The sequence below is a fragment of the Rhincodon typus genome, chromosome 15 (assembly GCF_021869965.1).
Source record: "Rhincodon typus isolate 14 chromosome 15, sRhiTyp1.1, whole genome shotgun sequence".
Taxonomy (NCBI): domain Eukaryota; kingdom Metazoa; phylum Chordata; class Chondrichthyes; order Orectolobiformes; family Rhincodontidae; genus Rhincodon; species Rhincodon typus.
The window spans coordinates 20,054,675-20,081,752 of record NC_063346.1 but is presented as its reverse complement, the minus strand read 5'-3'; the positions used below and the strand labels follow the sequence as shown (position 1 = coordinate 20,081,752).

Below are 27,078 nucleotides of genomic sequence, written 5' to 3'. Positions count from 1 at the left end.
CAGCTTTCCTGCACCTCTGATGCTGCTTGGCCTGCTGTGTTCATCCAGCTCTACACCTTGTTATCTCAGATTCTCCAGCATCGGCAGTTCCTACAATCTCTGAATCAATTATCTTTTTGTTTCTTCCAAATAGGTATTGATGAAAATGATCATAAAGACAATGGTCTGACACAATTGATTGATCTGAGCATGCCATCACTCCATTTGCATTAACACCCTGAATACAAATGTAATCAGTTGTCCTTGCTCCAAGTCCTGTCTTGCTGGCATCACATTGCAGGATGACTTCATCCATTGTATTGTAGTATTTCAGCACTAGTGTTGCCATCACTAATTGCTTGTTTTTAGAGACTGCTACTTCTTCTGTGCTCAGTACCATTAATTGTCATTGGAAATTGTTTCATCTAATGGTTCACACACCAACGACAAATTGGACAACAATTTTTCAAATGGTTCACAAATCCAAAAAATTATTGCATTGCTTTTACATCTGTTGGTTGAGGCATCTCTCACTTTTTTGGATCGGGCAAAAACCTTTTGCCATCAATACATACCCTGTTTACTTAACTTTGAGCATCCTTCCTTGTAATTTTTTTCTTGTTCAGCTTCAGAGTCACCTGGTGACCTCTTTATGCAGTCACATTAGATTTTCATTATGGTGAACAATGGCTTCTCCCATTGTGTCTCTGCATCCATAAATTAGCAGATCATCCATTACAGTTTCCACGCCGGCTAGATCACTTATTATCTCATGTTGATAATCTTCTGGAAATGCCAAACGACATTGTGCAATCATCTATATACCTGGAATGTGGATAGAAAACTGGTGCTTTCATCCCAACTCACTTGTCAGTAACAATCTTTCAAGGGTACAAATTCACAAGCTTCTGTAAGCTGAGTTAATGAAATTATTTATTGATAATGGATGTTTTGCTTTGCTCCCCATTATTGAAGACTTACCGTTCATATGTAATATTCACTTGAGGCTAACCTTGTGCCTTCAGCAATTTTTAAAATGTCTGCCATATGTCTTTTTTCTATTCTTTGGAGAGATTTAAGGTGGAATACGTTTTGAATCAATCTATTCCCAACAGTGATAAAAGTGTAGTGACTTGTAACTCTTCAGTCACAAGTCTGCTGTTGTTCCATAATTCTGCCATTGTGCATGGAAGAAATTCCAATATTGCTTCACATTCCCTGTAATTTGAACAGGAATTGGTCGGAGAAAAGTTTCAGCCATTTTCACTTAACCAGTGTTTTATCTAAGGCTTTTGTTATTTTAGTGGTGGCTCACAACTCTACAAAGACCTTCCTCTCCCTGTCAATAGCTGTGCTTTCTCACAGTTCTGCAATAGTTACCTCGGTCCCATTTCTGACAACATGTTTTGTGTGCCTAAAGCAGCAGTGTATTCAACATGTGCTTTAATGAAGTGAGCTTAAGATGTCTGCCTACAGTGTGCGTGCCTCATGGTGGAGGTCACATGACTACAGCAGATTAGGAGGGATATTTGTGCATGATTGTATTTCAATCCAAACACCTCACACCGCAACTGCAAATTTCTCACTCCTCCAATCACGTTCACTCATTCTGTCTGACCACAATCTCGTTCCCCCTACCCTTACGAACTGCCTTTGTATCACTGCTTGTTTACTAGGAGCAGGTGGAAATGGTTCTTCATTCTACCCCATGCCCCGGCTCAACCCATAAGCAAGCCCTTCCATATGAGTACCTCAGACCCACCTCCACCGTTGACCCTGGACTTGGAGATAACTCCTCCTATGCCATGATCTGATTCCATTTTGACCCTCCCCTCTGAGTGTTAGGGATTTAGACCACTCTTTGAAGTTGAATCCATCTTCCCCCTCACACTCTGGCAGTTGTGGGCCCTTTACACTGGGCTGTGGCCTGTTCCCAAGTGTTTCACAGCTGAATGGAGCTCTCCATCAATCAGGCTGATTTCCAGTTGGGAAACTTATGGAAAGAAACTGTGCACACTGTGGTGTTGAATTAGCTTTCATTATTACCAAATTTGCACAGCTTGATTAAGCTGTTAGGTCTCTGAAAATTGCCACAAAGTGAGGTGTCGACGGTGTGAGGCATCCATGTTGGCAGCCAATGGGCTTTCAGTGACACAAATCCTTGTCGTTGACCTCTGACTGTCTGGTTGTGAAACCTGTACCATATACCCACCTTCCTCTGCTTATTTTGCAGTTACTGTAGAATCCAAGCGAGTGATGTGAGTTTTACAGCATCTCATTTACCGCTTGGGGACCTGCAGCCTTCTCAGTATCAAGTTCACTAATTTTAGGCCCTGAGCACTTTCTCCCATGTCCTTACCTCAATCCCCACACACCAGGCCTTGTCATCACATGGGCTGCTACCACACACAGCCCATTGGCAGCTATTGATTCTCCCAGACTGATCTTTACCCATTCCTTTGTCTGCCCAGCTGTTTTTCCCTCTCTCCGGGTTCCATCTCCACTTGACATTTACTTCTACTCCCTCACCCAACTCATCTTCAGAAAAATACCAACCTTTTCTGAGCTACAATCTGTTCTGAACAAGGGTCATTGGTCCTGAAATGTTAAGTCTGCTTTCTTTCCACCGATGCTACCACATAAACTGGATTGCTTCAACAATTTCAGTTTTTGTTTGTGTTTGAGTTTTGTAAGGGGTTTAAACTGAGGATTTACAGCAACAAAAACTAATATTTGTCTTTAACGTGAGCGTGACGGAAACAGATGCTTAGCCAAAAGATGAAATAATTACAGGAGTGATTAAAAATTTGATCAAAGCACTTGATTACAAAGAGGGAGTTAAAGGAGGAGAGACAATGCAAACTGTGGTGGTGGAGAGCTTTATAAAAAGGAATTACAGAGTTTGGAAATTTTGCAACCAAAGTTTCTGCAAATGGGGAACATAATCAGAAGGACAGTGACCTTGAGGGTCTGATATAGGTTCGGAGAAGTAAGGCAATTGAGAAATTTGATGACTAGGGGATAGATTTTCTAAGGCTGATGGAGGCAGGACTTGAGGCGACCAGGCAGAGAAAACCACAGTGGGAGACTATAGTAGTGCATTGGTTTACTGGATCTTCCTGCCTTTGGGCTGCCTGAGAGAGGCCAGGCCAGAGATGCAATGGTTAACAGCTCATGGCATCCTTTAAGGAGCCTTGGAGGGCCAGCATTCCACATGGGTATTCTAACACTCCCTCTCCACACTGCAAATGTCAACAGCTCTAATCCTCTAGAGGGTGTACCCCTCCTCAATGACAGTTATGGGTATTTTTACTCTACACAACCTTAAAAGTGCCACCCTAACTGTCCACCATTATTAATTGGATGGGAAATATGGTCTTGTATTTAAAAATTGCAGCTTAAGTTTTTAATAGTTCTTTCATGAAATGCGGGTGTTGCTGGCAACAGAAGGATTGACTGTGCATACCTAATTGTCCTTGAGAGAGTGATGCTGAGCTGCCTTTTTGAACCACTGCAGATCTCAGGATACAGTATACCAAGAGTGTTGTTAGAAAGTGAATTCCTAGATTTTGATCCAGCGACAGCTCCAGGTGAGCTGGTGTGTGGCCTTGGAGGGATAATTGCAGGTGGTAGTGTTTTACTGTCCTTGTCCTTCTAACTGATATAGGTTGCAGGTTGAAAAATGGAGTCATGCTCAGTTGCTGTAGTACATCTTGTAAATAATGCACTCTACTGCCACAATGTGCCAGCACTGAAGGGAGTGAATGTTGAAGGTGGTGTGTCAAGGAAGTGGCTGCTTTGTCCTGGATGCTGCTAGCCACTTGACTGTTATGAGAGCTATTAGAACCACACTCATCCAAGCAAATGGAGGGCATTTGATCAAATCCTGATTTGTGCAGATCCTGGACAGGCTTTAGGGGATCAGGAGGTGAGCAACTCTCCACAGATTCCCAACCTTTAACCTACTCTTGTAGCCACAGTAATCTAATGATTTGTTCAATTCTAATGGTAATCCCCAGGATGTTGATAATGTGGGATTCAGTGATGACAATGCTGTTGTCAAGGAGCGATGGTTAGACTCTCCTGTGTTGGAGATGGCCATTGCCTGGCACCTGTGTGGCATGAATGTTACTTGTCACTTATCAATCCAAGCCTGAATGATGTCCAGGTGATGCTTCATATGGACATGAACAGCAACAGTATCTGATTTGTAAATGGTACTGAACATTTGTGCAATCATAAGCAAATATCCTCACTTTTGACCTTATGATGGAGGGAAGATCATTGATGAAGCAACTGAAGGTAGATGGGCTACTCTGAAGAACTCCTGCACAGATGCCCTGTGATTGAAATGTCTCCAACAACCACGGTCATATACCTATTCTAGGTAAGGCTCTATACCAGTGGAAAGTTTTCCCCTGACTGCAATTGACTTGAGTTTTGCTGTAGTTCCTTGATTCTGTACTTGGTCTAATGCTGCCCTTGATGTCAAGAACATGTACTCTCACCTTTCTGCTGGAGTTCAGCTCTTTTCTCCATACTTGGACCGAAGCTATAATGAGATCTGGAGCGGAGTGAACCCTGGTGGAACCCAATTGGAATATCAATGAGCAGGATATTGCCACTGAAATGCTGCTTGATAAATCTGCCAATGACAGTTCCTTCATTATTTTGCAGATAATAGTGATGATCCAATAATTGGCTGAGTTGGATTTGTTCTACCTTTTGAGGATGGGACATAATTGGGCAATTTTCCCTACAATTGGGTAGATACTAGCATCGTAGCTGAACTGAAGCATTGCATCGCACATCAACACCATGCAGAGTTGGGTCCCAAAAATCTTCCTGACACAAGATCCTGATATAGGGTCCCAAACCAAAAATAAAATGCAGTTTGGAGTGGGAATTTAAGAATTAAAGTACTGTGGATCAGTGCAGATGGATCAGTATAAAGTAGGATTCAAGCAGCAGAAATTTAGATGAGTTCTATGCTACATTAATGACATATAGTAACATATATTCAAATTTAGGCTTTATTCTCACATTCACTCCTTCCATTCCATTTACATGCTGTATGATTCCCACAGTACATTGCTACTTCAGGCTTTGAGACTGACCCCTATTAATTTGGTGTAGAAGTTGTTGGCAAGACAATGGTAACATTTTTAGGATATTGCCAAAATCAATTTAGTAGTAATTTCTGATGATTCTGCCATTTACATTCACAAGTTTTTATTATTGGTACTTACTGATCGATTGGAATGGAAACTCTAGTGGTTTGAGAATTTAAGAATTTTGAGCTCTGATCAATAAACAAAAGTGCTTTAAAGGAACAAAGCCTTGCAATGGCCATGAGTCCAAGCCAAAAGAAAGGACAGAAATGATGCAGAATACATCATTGTTTGACTAACATGTAGAGGAAAAGCCATTGTGTAAACCAAGCTATGCATCTCCAAACAGTGCAGGCTGAGTTTATAGGATTGACAGCAGATTTGCAAGTGTAAAAGGCAAAACATAAATGAATATTTATCTTAGTCTATCCTAATTCTATAGGGAAGTACACTCTCTCACAGTTGTGACTTTTGTGGCACAAACCACTTCCTTATGCTCTTCCTTGTACAGTGCATCAAGCATGCATTTGTTATCTGGTTGCTGCAACAAGCAAACTTCATTTTAGCAGCAGATTTTTTTTAGATCTTTATTGCATTTCAATCAATTTTGAAGTGAGCTTGCATTTTTCTCATGCAAATGCCAGTCAGCATTGGGGTACCTGTTACTATAGGATGGTGGTTAATGAAGACCTTGGGCCCTCATTCTCCTCTTCCGGCCTGACATTGTTTTGCAATTTGTGCTGTGCAAATGTTTCATCAGGATCCAGTCTTCATAAGAAAAAACATACTGTGGTTAGATTTAACATGTGGCTAAAATAAGAGGAGAAAGATATTAAAAGCTCGAGGTGATTTTGGAATCCTTTGATACGTTCCTCTTTACAGTGAATTCTCTTCTTGATGTTATGTCTAGTAATAACACAGAATTTCAATTGAGGGTTAACGGATTTAGTCTTTGAAGAAGAACTTGTATTTAGTTAGCACCTTTCATGAACTTGGGCCCCCTCAAAGTACTTCAAAGCCAAGTAAGTAAAGTTTGAAGTGGAATCCCTTTGTAATGCACACAGAAGTAAATGATTAAACCGCCATTTTTAATGGACTTGTTTTAAGGATTACAGGAAACTGGGGAACTCCATTCCTGTTCTGGGATCTTCAATATCTATTTGTGAAGGAGGACAAGGCTTCACCTTTGGGTTTTACAATTGAAAAATCACACTTCGGACTGCACTCCCTGGCTTCTGCACTGAAGTGTCTACACTGTTTGCACAGGTCTTCCGAGTGGAAGTAAAAGTCATAGTTTTCTACTCAGACAGGTGGGGGTTCTAGCTAAGCCAATGTTGACACTGTTATTTTCAGATCATTGGAGACAGTTGTACTGATGGCCTGATCAAAAGGAGAAGGATAAATTACGTAGTTAAACTTACCTCTAACAATTTACCACCCAATTCTGCTCGATTACATCCTGTGGCCGTGCTCAATTTTGTAACTCCGAGACCCAGGGGTGAGGTTCCCCAATTTGTCATGGTTCCAGGCAAGATATCCCAAATTATTAAACTCCTTCTCTTTATTCGCCTGCACCCTCGGCTGGTCATATCAAAGTTAATTTAAGAAGTGATCTCTTGTCCCTAACCCAAATGAATCTGTGTTTTAAAAGGAGCCAATTTAACCATACTTTCTTGAGTTAACAAAAAGAGGGATAATAAGTGTCTATACATGGGAGGAATTAATGCAAAACACGTGCACACAAATAGTGAGTACGGAAGGATAAGAGGTTAAAAAAGAGGTATGCAGATCTGCCTCTGAATTGTTCACAAAGAACAGATAATTGATTGTTGTGGCCTGTTGCAGTGGTGGTTACCAATAGTATTGATGCAGGCAATTGAACAGTTGGTTTGATGGTCCTTAGTTTTGCAGGTTGAGATTCTGTCATCCTGATTCCTTTTGACTGTGATTGAATTTCAGCATTTAGGATGAGAAAGAATTATTTTGTTGTCTTGTTTTCTTTTGTCTGGCTGCTAGCCAACTAATTGAGAGTACACAGAGAGAATCCTTTTACTTGCAACACAGAAGTGACTACAGGCCAGTTTTTTGACTGTGACCTTTACAGCATGCTAACACTTGAACCAGGCTCTTACACATGAGAATCTTGAATTCCACTAGTCCACTGCAATAGACTTGAAACTGGCTTTGTAATCCCTGTCTTTGTGTATTCTTTAAAGGGGAGAACATAAAATGTATCTGAAGTTTGTGACATAATCCACATGGGCTGGTTCGCTGTTGAGCAGGAGATGGTCACCCCTTCATTATCTTTGTAGTCCAGGAAATCCACAGTCCAGTCTCTTTGAAGTTTCTTTTGACATCTTTAGGTGTCACATCCCATTGGGCCAACACAATTTTTTTGCCAGCCAACCAGGGCATTTCATCTTGTTGTTACTTCCTTGTTGCAGCCATCCAATTTAAAAAAAAACACATTTTGGTATTAAAGGCTAAAAATGCCCATGATCTTTCAAAGTACTGCCTATTGGTAGGCAGCAGAGTTAGCTGTTTGAGTGAGACAGGTCTGTCTTTAATACCTTCAAATCATGGAGCAATAGTTCAAGCCAGATTTGAAATCAGTGGCTCCTTCACTTGAACCCTATCTCACAAATCTTCATTATCCACGCGTGTAGTTGAGGAATGATTGTTTGACTGAGCTAACAGAGGAAAGGATACTGCCCATGGAACCTTACCTAGAAGCTGCAGTAAAATACACACAAAAAGTTGGAAAACATCAATTATAACATCTCTTCTAGTGCATTGCCTTTATTTCTTAAATTTGGGACTAAAAGATTCATACTTCGCTACAACTGATAGCCACATCCTTGGTTATTTAGAGGCGCAGGTACGGAGAGATGGTTTTCATCTTTAAGAATTCCTTTGGTTCTGAAACAGAGCCCATGGTTTGGAAGGCAACCATATTGATCAAGCAAGGAGAGAAAGAAAAAACAGGAAATAGTGTAGTCTGACATCAATAGAAGGAAAGTTGCTCAAATCTGTTATTAGAGATACGATAACAGATCACTTAGAAAGACATGGTATGATTAGATAGCGTTAATACTGATTTAAGAAAGAGAAATCATGTCCTACAAATTTGTTAGAGCTTTTTGAGGTTTAACTAGCCATGTAGTTGACGGGGAATTACTGAGTGTGATGTATTTTGATTTCAAGAAGCGTTTGTTTAAAAGTGCTGCACAACAGGTTATTTCACAAAATTAGGGCTCATGGGATGGAAGTATTACATTTGCATAGATTAAAGATTGATCAATAGACAGAAAATAGAAAATAGGAATAAACAGGTAATATTAAGTTAAGTTAAATGTAACATGATACTGTCTGGATCATTAGATTGTGTTCAACTATATAAAATCTGCGTCAATAACCTAGCTGAAGGAATGAATAAAAAGAAAGAATGGGCAAAATAGCTGAATTCTGGAGATGAGGTGAGAGTCACAGCACTTGACATCAAGGTCACATTTGACTGAATATGTCAAAAAGGAGGCCGAGCACAACTGGAATCAATGAGTATGGGGGGAATGTGTCCACTGGTTGGAGCCATAGGAAGAGGGTTGTGATTGTTAGAGGTTAGTTACCTCAGCTCCAGGATGTCTCCATGGGAGTTCATCAGGTTAGTGTCGTCGGCCCAACCATTTTCAGCTGCTTGATCAACGACTTTCCCTCCATCATGAGGTCAGAGTGGGGATGTTCACTGATTATTGGACATTGTTCAGCACTATTCACAACTCCTCAGATTCGGAAGTAGTCTGTGTTCAAAGCAACAAGACCTGGACAATATCCAGGCTTGGGCTGACAAGTGACAAGTAACGTTCATGCCACAAAAATGCCAGGTAATAACCATCTCCAATAAAAGATAATCTAAACTCCGCCTCTTAATACTCAATGACATTACCATCACTGAACCCCCACCATCAACATCCTGGGGGTTACCATTGACCAGAAAGTCATCTGGTCTTGTCATGTAAACACAGTGGCTGCAAGAGCAGGTCAGAGGCTATGAATACTACAGCAAGTCACTCACATCCTGACTCCCCCAAAGCCTATTGACCATCCGCAAGGCACGAGTGAGGAGTGTGCAGGAATACTCCTCACTTGCCTGGATGGATGCAGCTCCAACAATGCTCAAGCTTGACACCATCCAGAGCAAAGCAGCCTGTTTGATCCACAAGCACTACATCCACAAGTATCCACTCCCTCCACCACCAACCCTCAGTAGCAGCAGTGTGTACTATCTACAAGATGCACTGCAGAAATTCACCAAAGATCCTTAGACAGCATCTTCCAAACCCACGACCATTTCCAACTGGAAGGTCAAGGGCGGCAGATATAGGGAACACCATTCCTTCAAGTTCCCTTCAAAGCCATTCACTATCCTGACTTAGAAATACATCACTGTTTCTTTTCTGTCATTGGGTCAAAATCCTGGAATTCCCTCCCTAAGGGCATTATGGGTCTACCCACAGCACATGGAGTATGGTGGTTCAAGAAGGCTGCTCATCAACACCTTCTCAGAAGCAACTAGGGACGGGCAATAACCACTAGCCCAGTCAGTGACGCCCACATCCCATCAGTGAAGAAAATAATTCTGATTTGATAGCAGCACAAAGTTAGGAGAGAAGCTAAGCTTTGGGGAAGATACAAAGAGGTTGCAATATGTTATCAGCAGGTTGAATGAGTGAGCAGGAAAATTGAAGAGGGATGCAATTGGTGAAGTTATCCACTTTGGTAGGAAAAAAGCAAGAGATCATGCAAAACTGATATCCAAAGGGGCTAGGGTGACCTTGTATATCATTCACTGAAAATTCACTTGAATGGTGGAATCTTCCTCTTCCAAGAAGCAATGGGGAAGGTGTCAGGAAGTATTGTCATAGTTGTCATAATCAAAGGAGTTGGCATGGTGAGATACAAACCACCTTCCCACCACCATAGTAATCAAGTTCTGGATCAAAGAGTCCACTAATCACCTATCTGGCTTGCCACTGTATGAGGGCCTTACATAATTAATTGGTGACTTCTTAAGGGGCAATTTGCAAAACCGTCATGATCAACTCCACTCCTGGCAGGTGAGAGCAACAGCAGCCTTCCCAATGGGTAAAACGAGTGGCCTAAAATGTTGAGGCAGGGTCGGGTTGCTCAATCTGGGACAAACAGAGGACTTAGATGGGGACAGGGGACTGGCTGCTGAAAGCCGCTTCCCTTGTCTTTAGCTCTGAACACTTTTTCTCTGTGGGCTCCACCCTGTAATATCCCCCTCCCCTGAAATTTCATCCACCTTGCCTACTGTCCCAGGACTTCATCATTGCTGTGCCATCTGAGACTCCTGGGAGGATTGGCAGGGTCAATGCTAGGAGGATGTTTCCCCTGGCTGCCAAAGCTAGAACTCGGGGTTACAGTCTCACAGTAAGGGCTGAGACAGTCAGGACTATGATGAGAATAAATTTCTTTACACAAATGTCTACGAATCTTTGAAACGTTGTGCACCACAGAGGTGTGGGTGCTCGGTAGTTAAATTTTACAGAATAGAGATCAATAGATTTTTGCATGGTAAGGAAACTAAGGGATGTGGGGATTACACAGGAAGGAAGTTTTGAGGTAGATAATGAGCCATGATCTTATTGAATGATGGAGCAGCTTAAAGGACCAAATGTTCTACTCCTAATTTTTGTTCCTTTTTCAAGTGGTAGCCAGGTAGTTTCCAAACATGTTCCCCTTAGTTGTTAATAATTTGCTGTGTTGCATTCATGGCCAGATTAGTTAATATTCATTTTGCTTGCCAGTTGAAGCAATTTGCATTTATTTATTATTCTACACTTAATGCAGAAAAATGCCTAAGGCACATCACAGAGGCATAAAACAATCAGAGAGAAAATAGGGTCCCCACATATTTGCTCAAAGAGTTGAGTTTTGATGAAAGTCTTAAATGAGGAGACAGAGTGGTCAGAGCTTAAAACCAGATCTTCAACCTATGAGGTTGGATCTTGGGGCTGGTGAGGCAAGGTAAGGCATAACAGAATTATTATGAGTGTCATGGTTCTCATTATGTTGCATGGGTTGTTCGGTGTTTCTGTTGGTTTGGATTTGGCTATGATTTGCATTGTTCTGACATGTTGTTTGTACAGTTCTAGTTCTACTTTGAATATCAGTGGAATACTAAAGCTCAGGAAAGACCTATTATTTCCCTGACAGACTGAAGTATTTCCTTTGACCAAAGCATTTCTTTCCTCTGTGGGTTGCTAACAATAAAACAGGTGTGACCTATTTGTATACTATTATACTTTCAACTCTGTATGTAAAACTATAAGAAATAGGAGCAAGAGTAGGCCAATTGGCCTGCCATTCACAGAGCTCGTGGCTGATCCACCCCAGGTCTCAATTTCTCTTTCATCCTCAAAACTATCAATTACCTGATTTTGTTTTTTTAAAAAAATATCTGTCCACTTCCTCCTTAAATATTATGACAGATCAATTTTTTAAATAACTTCCAAAAGTACAATAGAAGCTTTAATTGCACGACACCATTGTGAGCCTGCGAAACTAACACTTGATGACAATATGATGTTTTCGACATCATTTTATCACATGTAGCTTGTGACTCAGAGCTGAAAGCTCTTCTGAGACTGAGCCAAAACTCCTGTTTGTGGGCATAAAATAGTGGAATTTATGTCCTCATCAATCTCAACATCTTCCCACTTCTGTGCCTGGCTCAGATTATTCTCGGAAGTGTGGTCAGTTCCAAACAGGTATCATTTCACGGTCAATTATATAACTACAAACACAGAGACCAGGGAGAATGCTACTTCTTGTTGGGGGAAATGTCATATAGAGGAACAGAAAACAGGAAGCAGATTCTGATTGGAGAAAATTCTAAATAGAATTTTTTTTGAAATTACACTTGAGGACCAGGTCCAAGTACAAAAACAGCACTTCAGTAATTTTTGATAAAACTAGCCATCTATTTTAAAATTAGGGCAGTACCCACGGAAATCCAGTTCTATTTAATTTGCATCTATATGAAAAGCTCATAAGCAGACTGATTGTCTTTGAACGATATCACCATCTTTTTTCTGCAGAAGGCTATCTATAGTCAAAATCAACATCAATGATCCATGAGTGAGTGGCAAAAGTTTATCATTACTGCTGCTTTTTGCCACCTTCCTCATAGCTGTGAAATGTTATCGCCTAGAAGTCATTATTGCAGTGCCTCATAAAATTTTGTTTGCTTTTAGTTGATCTGCAAGAGATTAAGGAAATCCGCCTTGGGAAGAACTCAAAGGACTTTGAGCAGATTTCAAAAGAGCAGAAGGACAAATACAGCGATGATGTATGTTTCACAGTGTTCTACGGTACCGACTTTGTGCTCAACAATCTCAGTTTGGCAGGTAGGTTCCATTGCTGCTACAATGATTCACCAGCCTTGCCATCCTGCCTCTATTCTGACTTAGCGCACTTACCAGAAGCCTCTCATTTTGAAATATAAAGTTGAATTTTCTTCAGAGCATTCTGTAGGCGAGGTGGAAAGGTAGGAAGTAAGCCCTTGCCAATGAAGTTGGAAAGGAGGTATTATCCAAAATGGTAGCAACCTTTAGAAGATCTAATGTGATGTTCCAAAACCCTTTTAGTTTCACTGGTGAAATTATGTCTCCTGCAGTGCTATGCTCAAACAATTGGGGAAGAACATTTTGGCTTTGGAGAGAATATGGAAGAGATTAATCAGGACAACACTGGGGATGAATGGTTAAATTATGGAGAGAGATTCTATAGCATAGGCATATATTCCCTTGAGCAGAAGATTAAGGCAAGATCAAATTGTGGCTTTTGAGATCATTAAAGGATTTGATAGGATAAATGTTGACTATTTCTTATGGTGAAGAAGTTCAAAAGAAGGGGACATAACCTAAAAATTATAGCCAGGACATTCAAGGGTGATGTCAAGAAGTATTTATGGAAGAAATCTGGAAATCTATTCACCTACAAAACTATTAGAACATAGAACATAGAACCTTACAGCGCAGTACAGGCCCTTCGGCCCTCGATGTTGCGCCGACCTGTGAAACCAATCTGAAGCTCATCTAACCTAAACTATTCCATTATCATCCATATGTTTATCCAATGACCATTTAAATGCCCTTAAAGTGGACGAGTCTACTATTTTTGCAGGCAGGGCATTCCACGCCCTTACTACTCTCTGAGTAAAGAACCTACCTCTGACATCTGTCCTATATCTATCACCCCTCAATTTAAAGCTATGTCCCCTCGTGCTAGCCATCACCATCCGAGGAAAAAGGCTCCCACTGTCCACCCTATCTAATCCTCTGATCATCTTGTATGTCTCTATCAAGTCACCTCTTAACCTTCTTCTCTCTAATGAAAACAGCCTCAAGACCCTCAGCCTTTCCTCATAAGATCTTCCCTCCATTCCAGGCAACATCCTGGTAAATCTCCTCTGCACCCTTTCCAATGCTTCCACATCCTTCCTATAATGCAGTGACCAGAACTGTACGCAATACTCCAAGTGCGGCCGCACCGGAGTTTTGTACAGCTGCAACATGACCTCATGGCTCCGAAACTCAATCCCTCTACCAATAAAACCTAACATACTGTACGCCTTCTTAACAACGCTATCAACCTGGGTGGCAACTTTCAGTGATCTATGCACATGGACACCGAGATCTTTCTGCTCATCCACACTACCAAGAATCTTACCATTAGCCCAGTACTCTGTATTCCTGTTACTCCTTCCAAAGTGAATCACCTCACACTTTTCCGCATTAAACTCCATTTGCCACCTCTCAGCCCAGCTCTGCAGCTTATCTATGTCCCTCTGTAACCTGCAACATCCTTCCGCACTATCCACAACTCCACCAACTTTGGTGTCATCCGCAAATTTGCTAACCCATCCTTCTACGCCCTCATCCAGGTCATTTATAAAAATGACAAACAGCAGTGGCCCCAAAACAGATCCTTGAGGTACACCACTAGTAACTAAACTCTAGGATGAACATTTCCCATCAACCTCCACCCTCTGTCTTCTTACAGCTAGCCAATTTCTGATCCAAACTGCTAAATCACCCTCAATCCCATGCCTCCGTATTTTCTGCAATAGGTTTGGTTAAGATTTGGTTAATTGAAAACTTCAAAACTGAGATTGAAGTTTCTTTGGGTGATATGAAATCAAGGAATTAAGATGTAGATCAATTATGATCAATTATGAATAACAGCACTGACTCAAAAGGCTGATGGTCTGCTCCTGGTCCTATGATATAGATAGGAGTTTGAAGCTGGAATGGATGGCATAGTGGAAAAGAACTCTTTCAGCTCCTGTAAGGTAACAGAGTATGAGCCTTCTTCTATGCATAAATCTTCAACCAACCATTAACACTTGTAGAATCAAGCAGCTGTTGTTGTGAGTGTATTTGATATCCATTATTTTAGAACATAGAACATAGAACAGTACAGCACAATACAGGCCCTTCGGCCCACGAACCTCCACCCCTACCTTATACTATCATCCATATGCCTACCTAATAGCCGCTTAAATGCCCCTAACGAGGCCGACTCCACTACCCTCTCCGGCAATGCATTCCACGCCCCGACCACTCTCTGAGTAAAGAACCTACCTCTGATGTCTCCGCTATATTTACCTCTACTCACTTTAAAACTATGACCCCTTGTAATAGCTATCTCCACCCTAGGAAAAAGTCTCTGGCTGTCTACTCTATCTATACCTCTAACCATTTCATACACCTCTATCAAGTCACCTCTCATCCTTCATCGTTCTAAATAGAAAAGCTCTAGCTCTCTTAACCTTTCCTCGTAAGACCTTCCCTCCATTCCAGGCAACATCCTGGTAAATCTCCTCTGCACCTTTTCCAACGCTTCCACGTCTTTCCTGTAATGAGGTGACCAGAACTGGACACAATACTCCAGATGTGGCCGAACCAGGCTTTTATATAGTTGGAGCATAACTTCATGAACTCAATCCCTCTATTAATGAAAGCTAACACACCATACGCCTTCTTAACAACTCTATCCACCTGGGTGGCAGCTTTCAGGGAACTGTGAACATGCACCCCAAGATCCCTCTGTTCCTCCACACTGCCAAGAATCTTTCCGTTAACCCTGTATTCTGCTTTCAAGTTTGTCCTTCCAAAATGAATCACCTCACACTTTTAAGGGTTAAACTCCATCTGTCACTTCTCAGCCCAACTCTGCATCCTATCAATGTCCCTTTGTAACCTAGAACAGCCCTCCGCACTATCCACAACATGACCCACCTTTGTCGCGAACTTACTAATCCACCCTTCCACTCCTTCATCCAAATCATTTACAAAAATCACAAATAGAAGAGGACCCAGGACAGATCCTTGTGGTACACCACTCGTAACTGAGCACCATGTTGAATATTTTCCGTCCACTACCACCCTTTGTCTTCTAAGGGTCAGCCAATTCTGAATCCAATCTGCCACATTTTCACCCTATCCCATGCCTCCTTACCTTCTGCATGAGCCTACATAGGGAACCTTATCAAACGCCTTACTTAAATCCATGTATACCACATCCACTGCTCTACCTTCATCCACGTGTTTGGTCACCTCTTCAAAGAATTCAGTAAGGTTTGTGAGGCATGATCTACCCCTCACAAATCCATGCTGATTATCACGAATCAATCTGTGCCTTTCCAAGTGATCATAAATCCTGTCTCTCAGAGCCCTTACCAATAATTTGCCCACCACTGATGTAAGACTAACTGGCCTGTAATTTCCGGGGTTATCCCTATTCCCTTTTTGAACAAGGGAATGACGTTTGCCTCTCTCCAATCTTCCGGCACTATACCCGTGGACAGTGAGGATGAAAAGATCATCGCCTGCGATCTCTTCCCTCGCTTCTCATAGACTCCTTGTATAAATCCCATCAGGCCCGGGGGACTTATCTATCTTCAACTTCCTCAAAATTCCTCGCACATCTTCCTTACTAACATCGACCTCCTGTAGCCTACCAGCCTGTTTCACACTGTCTTCCTCTATAACTAAGTCCCTCTCAGTTGTGGATACCGAAGAAAAGTATTCATTAAGGACCTCTCCTATCTGTTTAGGCTCCGTGCACAAATTCCCTTTACAATCCTTGATCGGCCCTACCCTTTTTACGTGTGTGTTCTGAGGAAGGGTCAACAGACCCGAAGTGTTAACTCTGTTTTTACCTTTACAGATGCTGCCAGACCTGCTGAGCCTCTGCAGCAATTTTGTTTTTGTTCATGGTAGTGTTTTTGTTACCGTTAAGCTGTCTCGGGCAGTAACATGTCACATCAATTGTATTTTTTTGGGGTCTTAACTTGATTCTGTGAAAAAAAACTTTGGGAAAATCCAGCCCTTTACCTCCCCAGAAAAGCCACAATGGGTTTCTCAACCATAACCGTACTACCTCAGAAATGAGACAAATTGTTCTTAATGCCCCTCGCATGGATAGAAAGAACTTGCATCCATATGTTGTCTTTCAGAACCTTAGAATGTTCCAAAATGTTCCAGTACTAATGAAGTAGTTTGAGCTATGGTGGTATCGGAAAAGGCTGCATCGAATTGGTGCAAAGCAAAGGGCCACAAACTTGAGATGAAGGAAATATCCAGATTATATGTTTTAGTATTGTCAGTTGTTATTGAAAAGATATATAAAACAAACTGCTCTAAACCTTGTATTCTTCTGAACAGGTATTTTACCTTTTCTAAAGATACTATAATAAACAATACGACTGTGCGTTGCTGGGTCAACACGATGGCTCAGTGATTAGCACTGCTGCCTCACAGCATCAGGGATCCAGGTTTGATTCCACCCTCAGGCAACTGACTGTGTGGAGTTTGCACATTCTCCCCGGGTCTGTATGGACTTTCTCCGGATGCTCTGGTTTCCTCCCACAGTCCAGATATGTGCAGTTAGGTGGCCATGCTAAATTGTCCTAGTATTCAGGGATATGCAGGGTAGGTGGATTAGCCATGGAAAATGGAGGGATAGGCTGGAGCCTGGGTCTGGTTGGGATGCCCTTCAGAGGGTTGATGTGGACTCAATGGGCTGAATGGCCTGCTTCCACACTGTACAGATTCTATGATAAACTGGATAGCCCATAAAATGGGCATGGACTGACCTACACCCATTGATTGTAATATACTTATTTCATGCTGACTGCTTGATTTTTGTTTTCATTCTGGGATGAGGGTGTCACTGGCTTAGTCAGCATTTATTGCCCCTATCCCTAATTGCCCAGAGGGATGGTTAATTGTCAACCACATGATCTTTGTGTCCAGCCAATACTAACCATGTTGCCTGCTCATTGGCGTCAGCAGGAGCGATGTTGTAAGTCGGTAGCAACATTTAAAGTAAATCTGTACTGCTTAAAGCTATTGGCACCTCGCAAATGGGAGGTCCACTGTGAGTGAAGCAACCACTTGAAATTTAAAGGCACACATACACTTGCACGGTAACTTAAAGAGGTCAGCTTGTATGTGACCTGCATGTCATCTTCTGCATTGTGGTGAGATTGGGTTTCCTGCAGTTGTGAGGGGATATTACATGGAATTGTTGGTGAATGGAGAACTAAAGTTGTCATGATTGCTGTTGCATTCGGGTGAGTTCCTCAGACATATCCCTAGGAGGTGCCTTCTCCTTTCACCCTCCTCCTCACCTTGCTTCTCAGCTGTTCACCGCATCAGTAATGGCAATGACTGCCCTCTCCTGATGCTGAGGGTCTGCACAATGCCAAAGCTCATTGCAAACTGTGACGTCACCCTGCCAAGAGCTGCAGGGTTCAGCCAGCCAGGTCTAGGCAACACAAACTGTTGTGTCAGCATGACAGTGACCTGTCTATCACATTTACAGTGTGGCTTTGAATATATACGTGCTGTGGACATGTACTCAGGTTGCGACTGCAGGGTCTTCAACCATACCAACAGCCGATTGCACTGGCCATTCACTGGCCAGCTTTGGTTCATTTGTGATAGCTCAAATGTCGCTGGCACAACACAGAATGAAGGCATCAGTATTGCTACCAATATATTGGGCATTGACCTGTCTAATTCACTGTTTATGGTCATACACCAGCTGAACACTGAGATAGTGAAATCATTTCAGTTCCATTACAAGGTGGAATTGATGTGGTGTATAAAGTCACTTTTGCCCTGCATCATAGGAAAGCTGCATGCTCTTTCCGTCTACTCTTCCCTGGATGTAAATAATGGAATGTATTCAGTTCTCTTTGAATAGAGAGCCTCAGTGAGTTCTCTTACTCAATATAAGATATAAGATGTGAGATGTGAGACTCCAGCTCCTGCTGAGTTTATTCAAGGCCATTGTCATCTTGAAAGCCACTGTTAAGGCTGTACTCAGTCTGTCCTGAGATTGTAGCTGCAACAAATGGCAGATTTCACCAAAGATGTCTTTCCTGAAGCACCAAAGTCTGACATGTTGCTCGTCAATGGTAAGCGAACTGATTATGAACATTCTGGGCAGATAATGCCTCCTGCTCCAGTCCATTCTGCTTCTGCCCAAACCCCTTTAGAGAAACTGTGTGCTTTTTGTTCACTCTCCATGGAGAATGCATACAAGTGCATCTAAGTCAAGGCATAATCGGTTTATGCAGAAGCCACAAAATCATCATATAGTCCAACAGCATCTGCCACACCACTGGCCACAGGCTTTTGCAACTTGAAACTACTGTCAAAAGCAACACATAATTGTAGACTGTGCAACAGCAAAAAAGAAATCAATTAGAAATCAATTGTGCATAGTTTTTTACCTCCTAAAGTAGCACTCACTGGTAATGATCCTCCATGCTAGTAAATGCAAGTTGCGGGAGGTGTAGGGGTATTATCGCTAGACTATTATTAATCCAGAAACCCAGGTAATGTTCTGGGGCCAGGGCTCAAATCCTAGTGTGGTATTTGTGGAATTTGAATCCAATAATAATCTGGAAATAAGAGTCTAATGATGACCATGAAGCCAATGCCGATTGTCAGGAAAAACCCATCTGATTCACTAATGTCCTTTAGAGAAGGAAATCTGCCATCCTTACCTGGTCTGGCCTAAATGTGACTCCAGACCTCCAGCACAATGGTTGACTCTTAACTACCCTCTGAGCAATGAAAGGATAGGCAATGAATGCTGGTCCAGCTGGTTATTCCCACATGCCATGAATGAATAATAAAGAATAAAGTTCCGGTGTGCACGCTGAAGAGAGAGTGTTGACTAGAGCAATGATCTCCAAAATGCCACCATTGGCATCAAATCAGCAATGTGTTGCATGTTGATGACAAGACCTCATAATTCATTGAACATTCACCGTGTATACATTGAAGCCTGCACCAACATGGCCCCACAGACATGACACTGATGCCACTTTGGAGCCGAAGGGGTATTTGGAGTCCCAAACGTTGAGCTAATAAGCCCAAGTTGTCATCTATAGACTTTAAAATAATTGCTATCCTGTATCTGTAAATGATCTGAGACCAGCAGCTAACATTTTACAACTTTCTTTTCTGTTCTTGTAGCTAATTCAAAAGAAGAAGCTTCCAAATGGTTAAAGGGACTGGAAATGCTGTATAAAGAGAGTCAAACTGCACCAACCCCATTAAGAATAGAAAGGTACAGGATCTCATTGTCTGCTATGTATTTAAACTGCTTTACACATTCTGCAATTACATGCCATTCTAACTACAAACAATGAACACAGTGAATGATGTTTTAGTAAATACTTCAAGCACTGGAGGTTTGTGTCCTCACTTTATTATGACCACTTCAAAGAGCTTTTCTTAAAATGGTTCCGAATGCCAGGAAATGGTGTGTGAAATCATTTGCTGTTGGCATCCACATTACCTTTAATTGCAGTAAGTTCTGATATTTTCTGGGCATTAATGCATTGAAAGCACTGTACTGTCTGACATAGTTGGATTGAGCTGTTATCTTATGATTTGCTACCAGAAGTCCGTTGGGGAAAATGTAACAGTGTATCTCTGACCTTGTTTCATTCTCATGTGTTGTATAATTTGCAGTTGGCTGAGGAAACAGTTTTATTCAGTGGACTGGACAAGAAGAAATAGGTAAGGCTCACTGAATCAATCGTCAGTCAGTGTTGTTATAGTTAATCTAGCTAAGCTCCTAGTCACCAGTGTTTCCTGGATGTTGATAGTGGAGATCTCATTGAAGGTCTGGGAAAACTGAAACCTTCATCTTCCACCTCCATTACAAACTCCAACCATACTAATCACTGACTCCTTTCTCTTCCCTGGCAAACTGCCTGAGACTGAGCCAGAGTTTGACACCTTGAAATAGTATTTCAGTACGTAATGATCCTCCAACCATATCTGTACACCATCATTTGATCTGTAAAGTTGTCCGACTCCACCCTCTATTACAGCTCATCTGCTGCAGAAACCCTCATCCTAGCATTTGTTCCCCCTCGCCTTGATTATTCCAATGCATTAGAGTCATAGCCATATAGCATGGAAAGAGGCCCTTTGGCCCAACCTGTCCTTGCCAACCAGGTTTTCTAAAATGAACTAGTCCCATTTGCCTGCATTTGGCCCATTTCCCTCTAAATTTTTCCTATCCATGTACCTGTCCAATTGTCTTTAAATGATGTAATTGTACTTGCCTACCACTTCCTCTGGCGGCTCATTTCATATACACACCATCCTCTGTGTGAAAATTCCAGGACAGCGTCCCAAATTTTGCCCTTCATGAACTTCAGGTCATCCAATGCTCAAATAAAAGCTGAATACTGCAAATGCTGACAATATGAAATGAAAACAGAAAGTGCTGGAGAAACTCAGCAGATCTGGCAGGAACTAAGGAGAAGGAAAGAGAGTCAACATTTCAAATCCATTATGACTGTTCTTCGGAAGGCTTCAAAGTTCTGTTGTCCGTGTCTTAACTTATACCAACACCTATTCACTCATTTGTCCTGTGTTAACAAGCCTAGACTGTCTCCTGTGTCGTCAGTGTTTTGTTCTTAAAACTCTCATGCTTACTTTCTTATCCCTCTACTGTCCTGGTCCTCCCTGTGTAATGACCAGCCTTTAGCCCTACAAACTTCTAAGATATCTGTGCTTCTAATTCTTGCCCCTTGAGCATTCCTGTTTTTAATTGGCTGACCACCCTGTCTTTGTTGACTAGGCACTAAGATCAGGAATTCCTTCCCTAAAGCTCTCCACTGCGTACCGCACTTTCCTTGTTTTTAAATTTTTTACAGTTTTTACTCTTTTTAAGATTTTTTTTGCATTTTAATGTAATTAGTGAAAAAAACAAGGGTGATATGAGGAAAACCATTTTCACACAATGTGTTGTTAGGGTCGAGGATGCACTGCCAGAAACTATGGTGGGTTGCAGAGTCAAATGAGGCATTCAATAGGGAGTTATTGCACCACTTATTGGAAGCGCGAGCACAGCTCAAACACAATGGACCACTCGCCCCATTTAGTTCTGTATCAATTCTTTGATTCTGTGCTACTCAAATAAAGTTAAAACAGAAAACACCAAGTATAATGCAGCTTCATTATAAGCTACAAAACAGAATTTACTGGAAAAGCTCAGCAGGTCTAGCAGCATCTGTGGAGAGAAATCAGAGTTAAAACCCTTCCTCAGAACTGCTCTGAACAAGGTTAACTCTGATTTCTCTCCACAGATGCTGCCAGACTTAATGAGCTTTTCCAGCAAATTCTATTTTTGTTTCTGATTTACAGCATCTGCAGATCTTCCATTTTTCATTAGAAGCTATATTGAAATACAACAAACTTACATTAGTTATAGATCCTTCAGTTTTATCACAATGAAGTGTTGAAGCTGAACAGATTATGTTAATCTTACTGACTGCAAACATTGATTATGATAAATTTATGTGTACATTTGTAACCAGAATTTAAGAGTTGCAGTTATCGATTGATACAAATACTCTGGAATTACTATTCTAAGTACTTTGTTGCATGTGAAGATATCTAAATCTATAAAAATGTGACATTAGCTTATTTAAAATTTGCTAGGTTTACACAGGGCAGAATTTAGGATGTGACTTTTTAGCACTTGCATCAATCAAGGGTGCTAAACGTTTGGTTCACTAAAAGGGATGATGTGGGCACAGAGGAAACAGTGCACATTCTAATTTGTTTGTGCAAGATTTTTGAGCACGTAATGATTCTTAGCGATTCAACTTTCATGTGGTCCAGTTCTTCTGGTGGACACTTCCGTTCGTACTTCTGGGGAATATTAAGCTGGAGCTAAATAACCTGCTGTAAAGGATTTGATTATTTTTTCATCAGCACTTATGGACGGATAATGGTGCAATAGCAAAAAAATTTGGTGCCTAAGTTTTAGTTCTGATTTTCAGTTTGACAGATGTATTTGTTACTTCAGTAAGTGCTCTATACATTTCTTTTGTTACCTATCCAACAGCTTCATGGCATCACTACTCTTTTATTAAAACAGGAAGTCGAAGAAAATAATGAAGCAGCCCTGCTGGGGCACTGTACCAAAATAAAACACAAATTAACAGTCAAACAGAAACTTATGTAATGAAACAGAAACTTACTAAATTAAGATAATTTTGTCCAGGCTGATATTACACCCCTGCCTCTGCAGTGCCCACAGGTCTAAAAAGGCTTCTATTGTGCTGGTGAGCACTACATGCTCCCTGTCCAGGGGCTCATGTGTGCAGATTTAACTGCAAAAGAGGGGCAGACAGTCAGGAACAATGAGCCGTTCCATGGCCCACTGCCTAGACCTATTGATGCCCACCTTGGCCAGGCTCAGGAGCAGACTCACAAGAAGGCCCCTCAATTGTCCACCTCTCCCTGCACAGGGTGCCTGTAGATTAGGAGTGTGGGACTGAAGTGCAACCAAAATTTAAGGAGCAGCCCCTTCCACAAGCTAAAGTAAAGGCCACAAAAAGAAATATGCTATGTACATATGAAAAACTGTTTCTTCCAGGCTATAAAAACTACATGAATTTACTCAAGCTACGATTGCATGGGACTGTGCAATGGCATCTCTCCCGTACAGCGTGAACATACACCACACAGTGGTGAAAAAAACAAAAAGCACTTTGGAATAAAATATTATCTGTCCTGACTGCTTGTAATTGAATAAATACTGGAAGCGTAGTGATATAACTGGCTCAGTCCAGACTAATCAGGAACTCCCATCTTCATGCATTGTTGGTGTAAAATGATGTATTCACACCTCTTGTTCACATTGCCCACACAGGACACTGAAGTTCTATTTGGCTATTCATCCATTTCCCAATTTAGCAGCTGACTATTTTCAATGACCTGGATATTTTGTAGCTGAAGCTGTTTTCATCATTTGACAATTGACGATGTATGGAATTGATGCTCGAATCGGAATATTTATGTTTTTAATCATTTGTGGAATGAGGGTGTCACTGGGTAGCATTTAACACCCATTCCTAATTGCCCAGAGGGCAGTTAAGAGTCAACCACATTGCTGTGGGTCAAATATAGACCAGACCTGAGAAGGATGGCAGTTTCCTTCTCTAAAGGACATTAGTGAACCAGATGGGTTTTTCCCAACAATCAACAATGGTTTCATAGTCATCATTGGACTCTTAATTCCAGATTTGTGTTGAATTCAAGTTCCACCAACTGCCATGGTCGGATTCAAATCCAGCTCCCTGGAACATTTCCTGGGTCTCTGGATTAACAGTCCAGCGACAATACCACTGAGCCATTGCCTCCCCCTAGTCTGTCAAATTTCCTTTCACAACAAATGTAAATGTACCCTTTTATGTAGAATTTGGTTACATGAAGTGGATAAGTTTAAAATGATCTCTCTAACCTGTAACAAAAGGAGTTTGCTTATTATGGGCAATGCATACATAAAAACATTGAATATAAGAACATAAGAATGAGGAACTGGAGTAGGATATTCAGTCCTTGGAGCCTGCTGCACCATCTAATATGATAATGACTGATCTCACTTCAGCATGAGATCTTTTCTGCCCACTCTCTATAACCCTTCAACCCATTACCAATTGAAACTCTGTCAATCTCCTCAATGTCCCAGCATCCACAGATTCACGGCCCTTTGAGAGAAGTAATTTTTCCTTATCTCTTTCTTAAATCTGCTATCTCTTATCCTAAAATTATGACCTCTTATTCTAGTTTGCCCCACATGAGGAAATATCCTCTCTGTCTAATTTGTCAATCCCCTTTATCATTTTATATACCTCAATTAGATCTCCTCTTATTCTCCTAGACTCCAGAGAGTATAGACCTAAACTGCTCAATCTCTCTTCATTAAACAAACCCCGCATCTCTGGAATCAATCTAATGAATCTGCTGTGAACTGCCTCCAATTCAACTACATCCTTCCTCAAGTAAGGCAATCAAAATTACATGCAATATTCTAGATGTGGTCTCACTAATTCCTTGTACACTTGCAGCAACAGCTCCCTACTTCAATCCTCTATTCCTTTAGTAATAAATGCCAAAATTCCATTTGCACATGGCTCTAGCTAGAACCACTACTGTTTGAAACTTCATCAAGAATATACTCTTGATTTTGAAAGCACATGTTGCCCGAGACCCTTTGATGTAGTACAGATCCTTCACAGTAAAAGTTACCATAGTGTCATCAGACAGCAATGATTGGCATTGAGTTTAACCCGAGAGTCAGCATATTTCAGGTAAGGGGCAAGGACTGTCATGGTAACCTCAGGGGTGCAGGAATTGAACCCACAATGCAAACCAGCCATCCAGCCAACCGAGCTAACCAACTCCCTAGATTCCTTATGGAAAAATCAATGAACCACATTTGTTGGTTCATATTAGATGATTTGGATGAGGTATATTCACTTTGGACCACTGTATTTGTACCAGCAAAGTGTCAAAAGGATGCAAAACCAACCCAAGCTGAAAATAAGAGTTAATAGTGATCATCAGTACTTTTAGCTAATTACAGGTAATTTGTTCCAGTCCTGTGAAAAGTCAAACACTGTGACATGTCCAAACATGCCCATTCGGCAATGACAAGGTTGTTATCTAAACTGGATATCCCATCAGTGTAGTGATAGTGTTGCTTTCTCCTACAAGCTTTATTTAAAAACACTAGCTTTCAAACCATTGCTCCTTCATCAGGTGCAGTGAGAGAGGCATCAAGACACAGAATTTATAAATAAAAGATCAAAGGAACATACAACTGATGCAAATGTATTGAATAAACCTAAAATGGCTGGCTGACTCCCTCCTGTTAAATCTTTAATCAGTTAGAAAGGAGATGCAGGTTTCGATTGATTAAAATGCAAATCCCAGAATTTCTTTCAAGTCACCGCCCCGAGACAACTAAAGGTTTTATCAGTGTACACAAGACGTGACATTTCAAATCAGCCAATGCATTTTAGATGTGAGGCTTTGTTTAGAATCTGTCTGTGTTTTAATCTGGAATGATACCGGTTTTATTCCCAAAGCAGGAATTTATAAAATGCCCCTTTGACTAATTATGTCTACAAGTTGTGCGCTTTTTGAGCAAAATAGAATGTATCTGCAAATAGAAATCTGCAAATGCAATGTGTGTTTGTGTGTGTTTGTGTGTGTGTGTGTGTGTGTGTGTGTGTGTGTGTGTGTGAGAGAGAGAGGGTCTGTGTGAGTGTGTGCGTTGTGAGGGTATATAGTGTGGTGGGGTCACCTGTAGTGCGACATAAACCCAAGATCCCGGTTGAGGCCGTCCTCATCGGTACTGAACGTGGCTATCAGCCTCTGCTTGGTGACTCTGCATTGTTGTGTATCCCGAATTCTGCCTTAGAGGATGTTTACCTGATGATATTAGGCCAAAAGCCTTTGACCGCTGAAGTGCTTCCCCACTGGGAGGTAACACCCCTGTCAGGCGATTGTTGGGGATGTTCATTCATCCATTGTCATAGCGTTGGCATAGTTTTGCCAATATACCATGCACTGGGGCATCCTTGCCTGCAATGTATAGGAAATAGGAACAGGAGTAGGCAGTTGAGCCCCTTGGGTCTGCTTTGCCATTCAGTAAGATCATGGCTGAAAGCCCACATTCATGCCCTTTCCTCATGTGCCCGAATGATCAAGAATTTATCTATCTCAGCCTTAAATATGCACAAGGACTCTGCCCACAGCTCTCTGTGGCAAGGAGTTCCAAAGACTCTCAACACTCAGAGAGAAGAAATTCCTCCTCATTTCAGTTTAAATTGGCTCTGCTTTGAGACCATGTCCCATGGTCCTGGACTCTCCCACAACAGGAAACATCCCCTCAGCATTTAATCTGTGAAGCCCCTTTAGAATTCTTGTATGTTTCAATGAGATCACCTTTTATTCTTCTAAGCTGCAGTGAGTAGAGATCCAACCATTTAGCCTTTGTTCATGAGACAGTCCCTCCATACCAATGGGAATCATTCGAATGAACCATCTCTGAACTGCCTCCAATATGATACCTTTTCTTAGATAAGGAGACAAAACTGCTCGCAATACTACAGATGTGGTCTCACCAGCACTTTGCATAGTTGCAGTAAGACTTCCCTATTCTTACACTCAAACCCCTTGGAATAAGGCCCAATATTCCATTAGCCATCCTGATTACCCAGTGTACCTGTGTGCTAGCTCTCTGTGTTTTGTGCACAAGAAGCCCCAGGTCCCTTTGTGTTACAGATTTCTGCAGTTTTTCTCCTTTAGCTAGTGGTCTTCTTTTTCTCCCTTCCAAAATGAACAAATTCACATTTTCCCACATTATGCTCCATTTCTCAACTTTTGTCACTCGCGTAACCCATCAGTATCTTTCTTTAGAGATAGTAGGAACTGCAGATGCTGGAGAATCTAAAATAACAAGGTGTAGAGCTGGATGAACACAGCAGGCCAAGCAGCATCAGAGGAGCAGGAAGGCTGACGTTTCGGGCCTAGACCCTTCTTCAGAAAATCTTCTGAAGAAA

The 27,078-nt window shown here is 41.5% G+C and overlaps 1 protein-coding gene across 1 annotated transcript in view; it reads left to right on the top strand.

Annotated features, from left to right (window-relative positions):
• The window catches only part of plcg2 (phospholipase C, gamma 2), a 189,706-nt gene that overhangs the window by 74,444 nt on the left and 88,184 nt on the right, over positions 1–27,078 (top strand). The window contains exons 2-4 of the mRNA XM_048606015.1: positions 12,368–12,520; positions 19,673–19,766; positions 20,174–20,221. Of these exons, the coding sequence (XP_048461972.1) occupies positions 12,368–12,520; positions 19,673–19,766; positions 20,174–20,221 (295 nt within the window). The remainder of the gene's footprint in view (positions 1–12,367; positions 12,521–19,672; positions 19,767–20,173; positions 20,222–27,078) is intronic.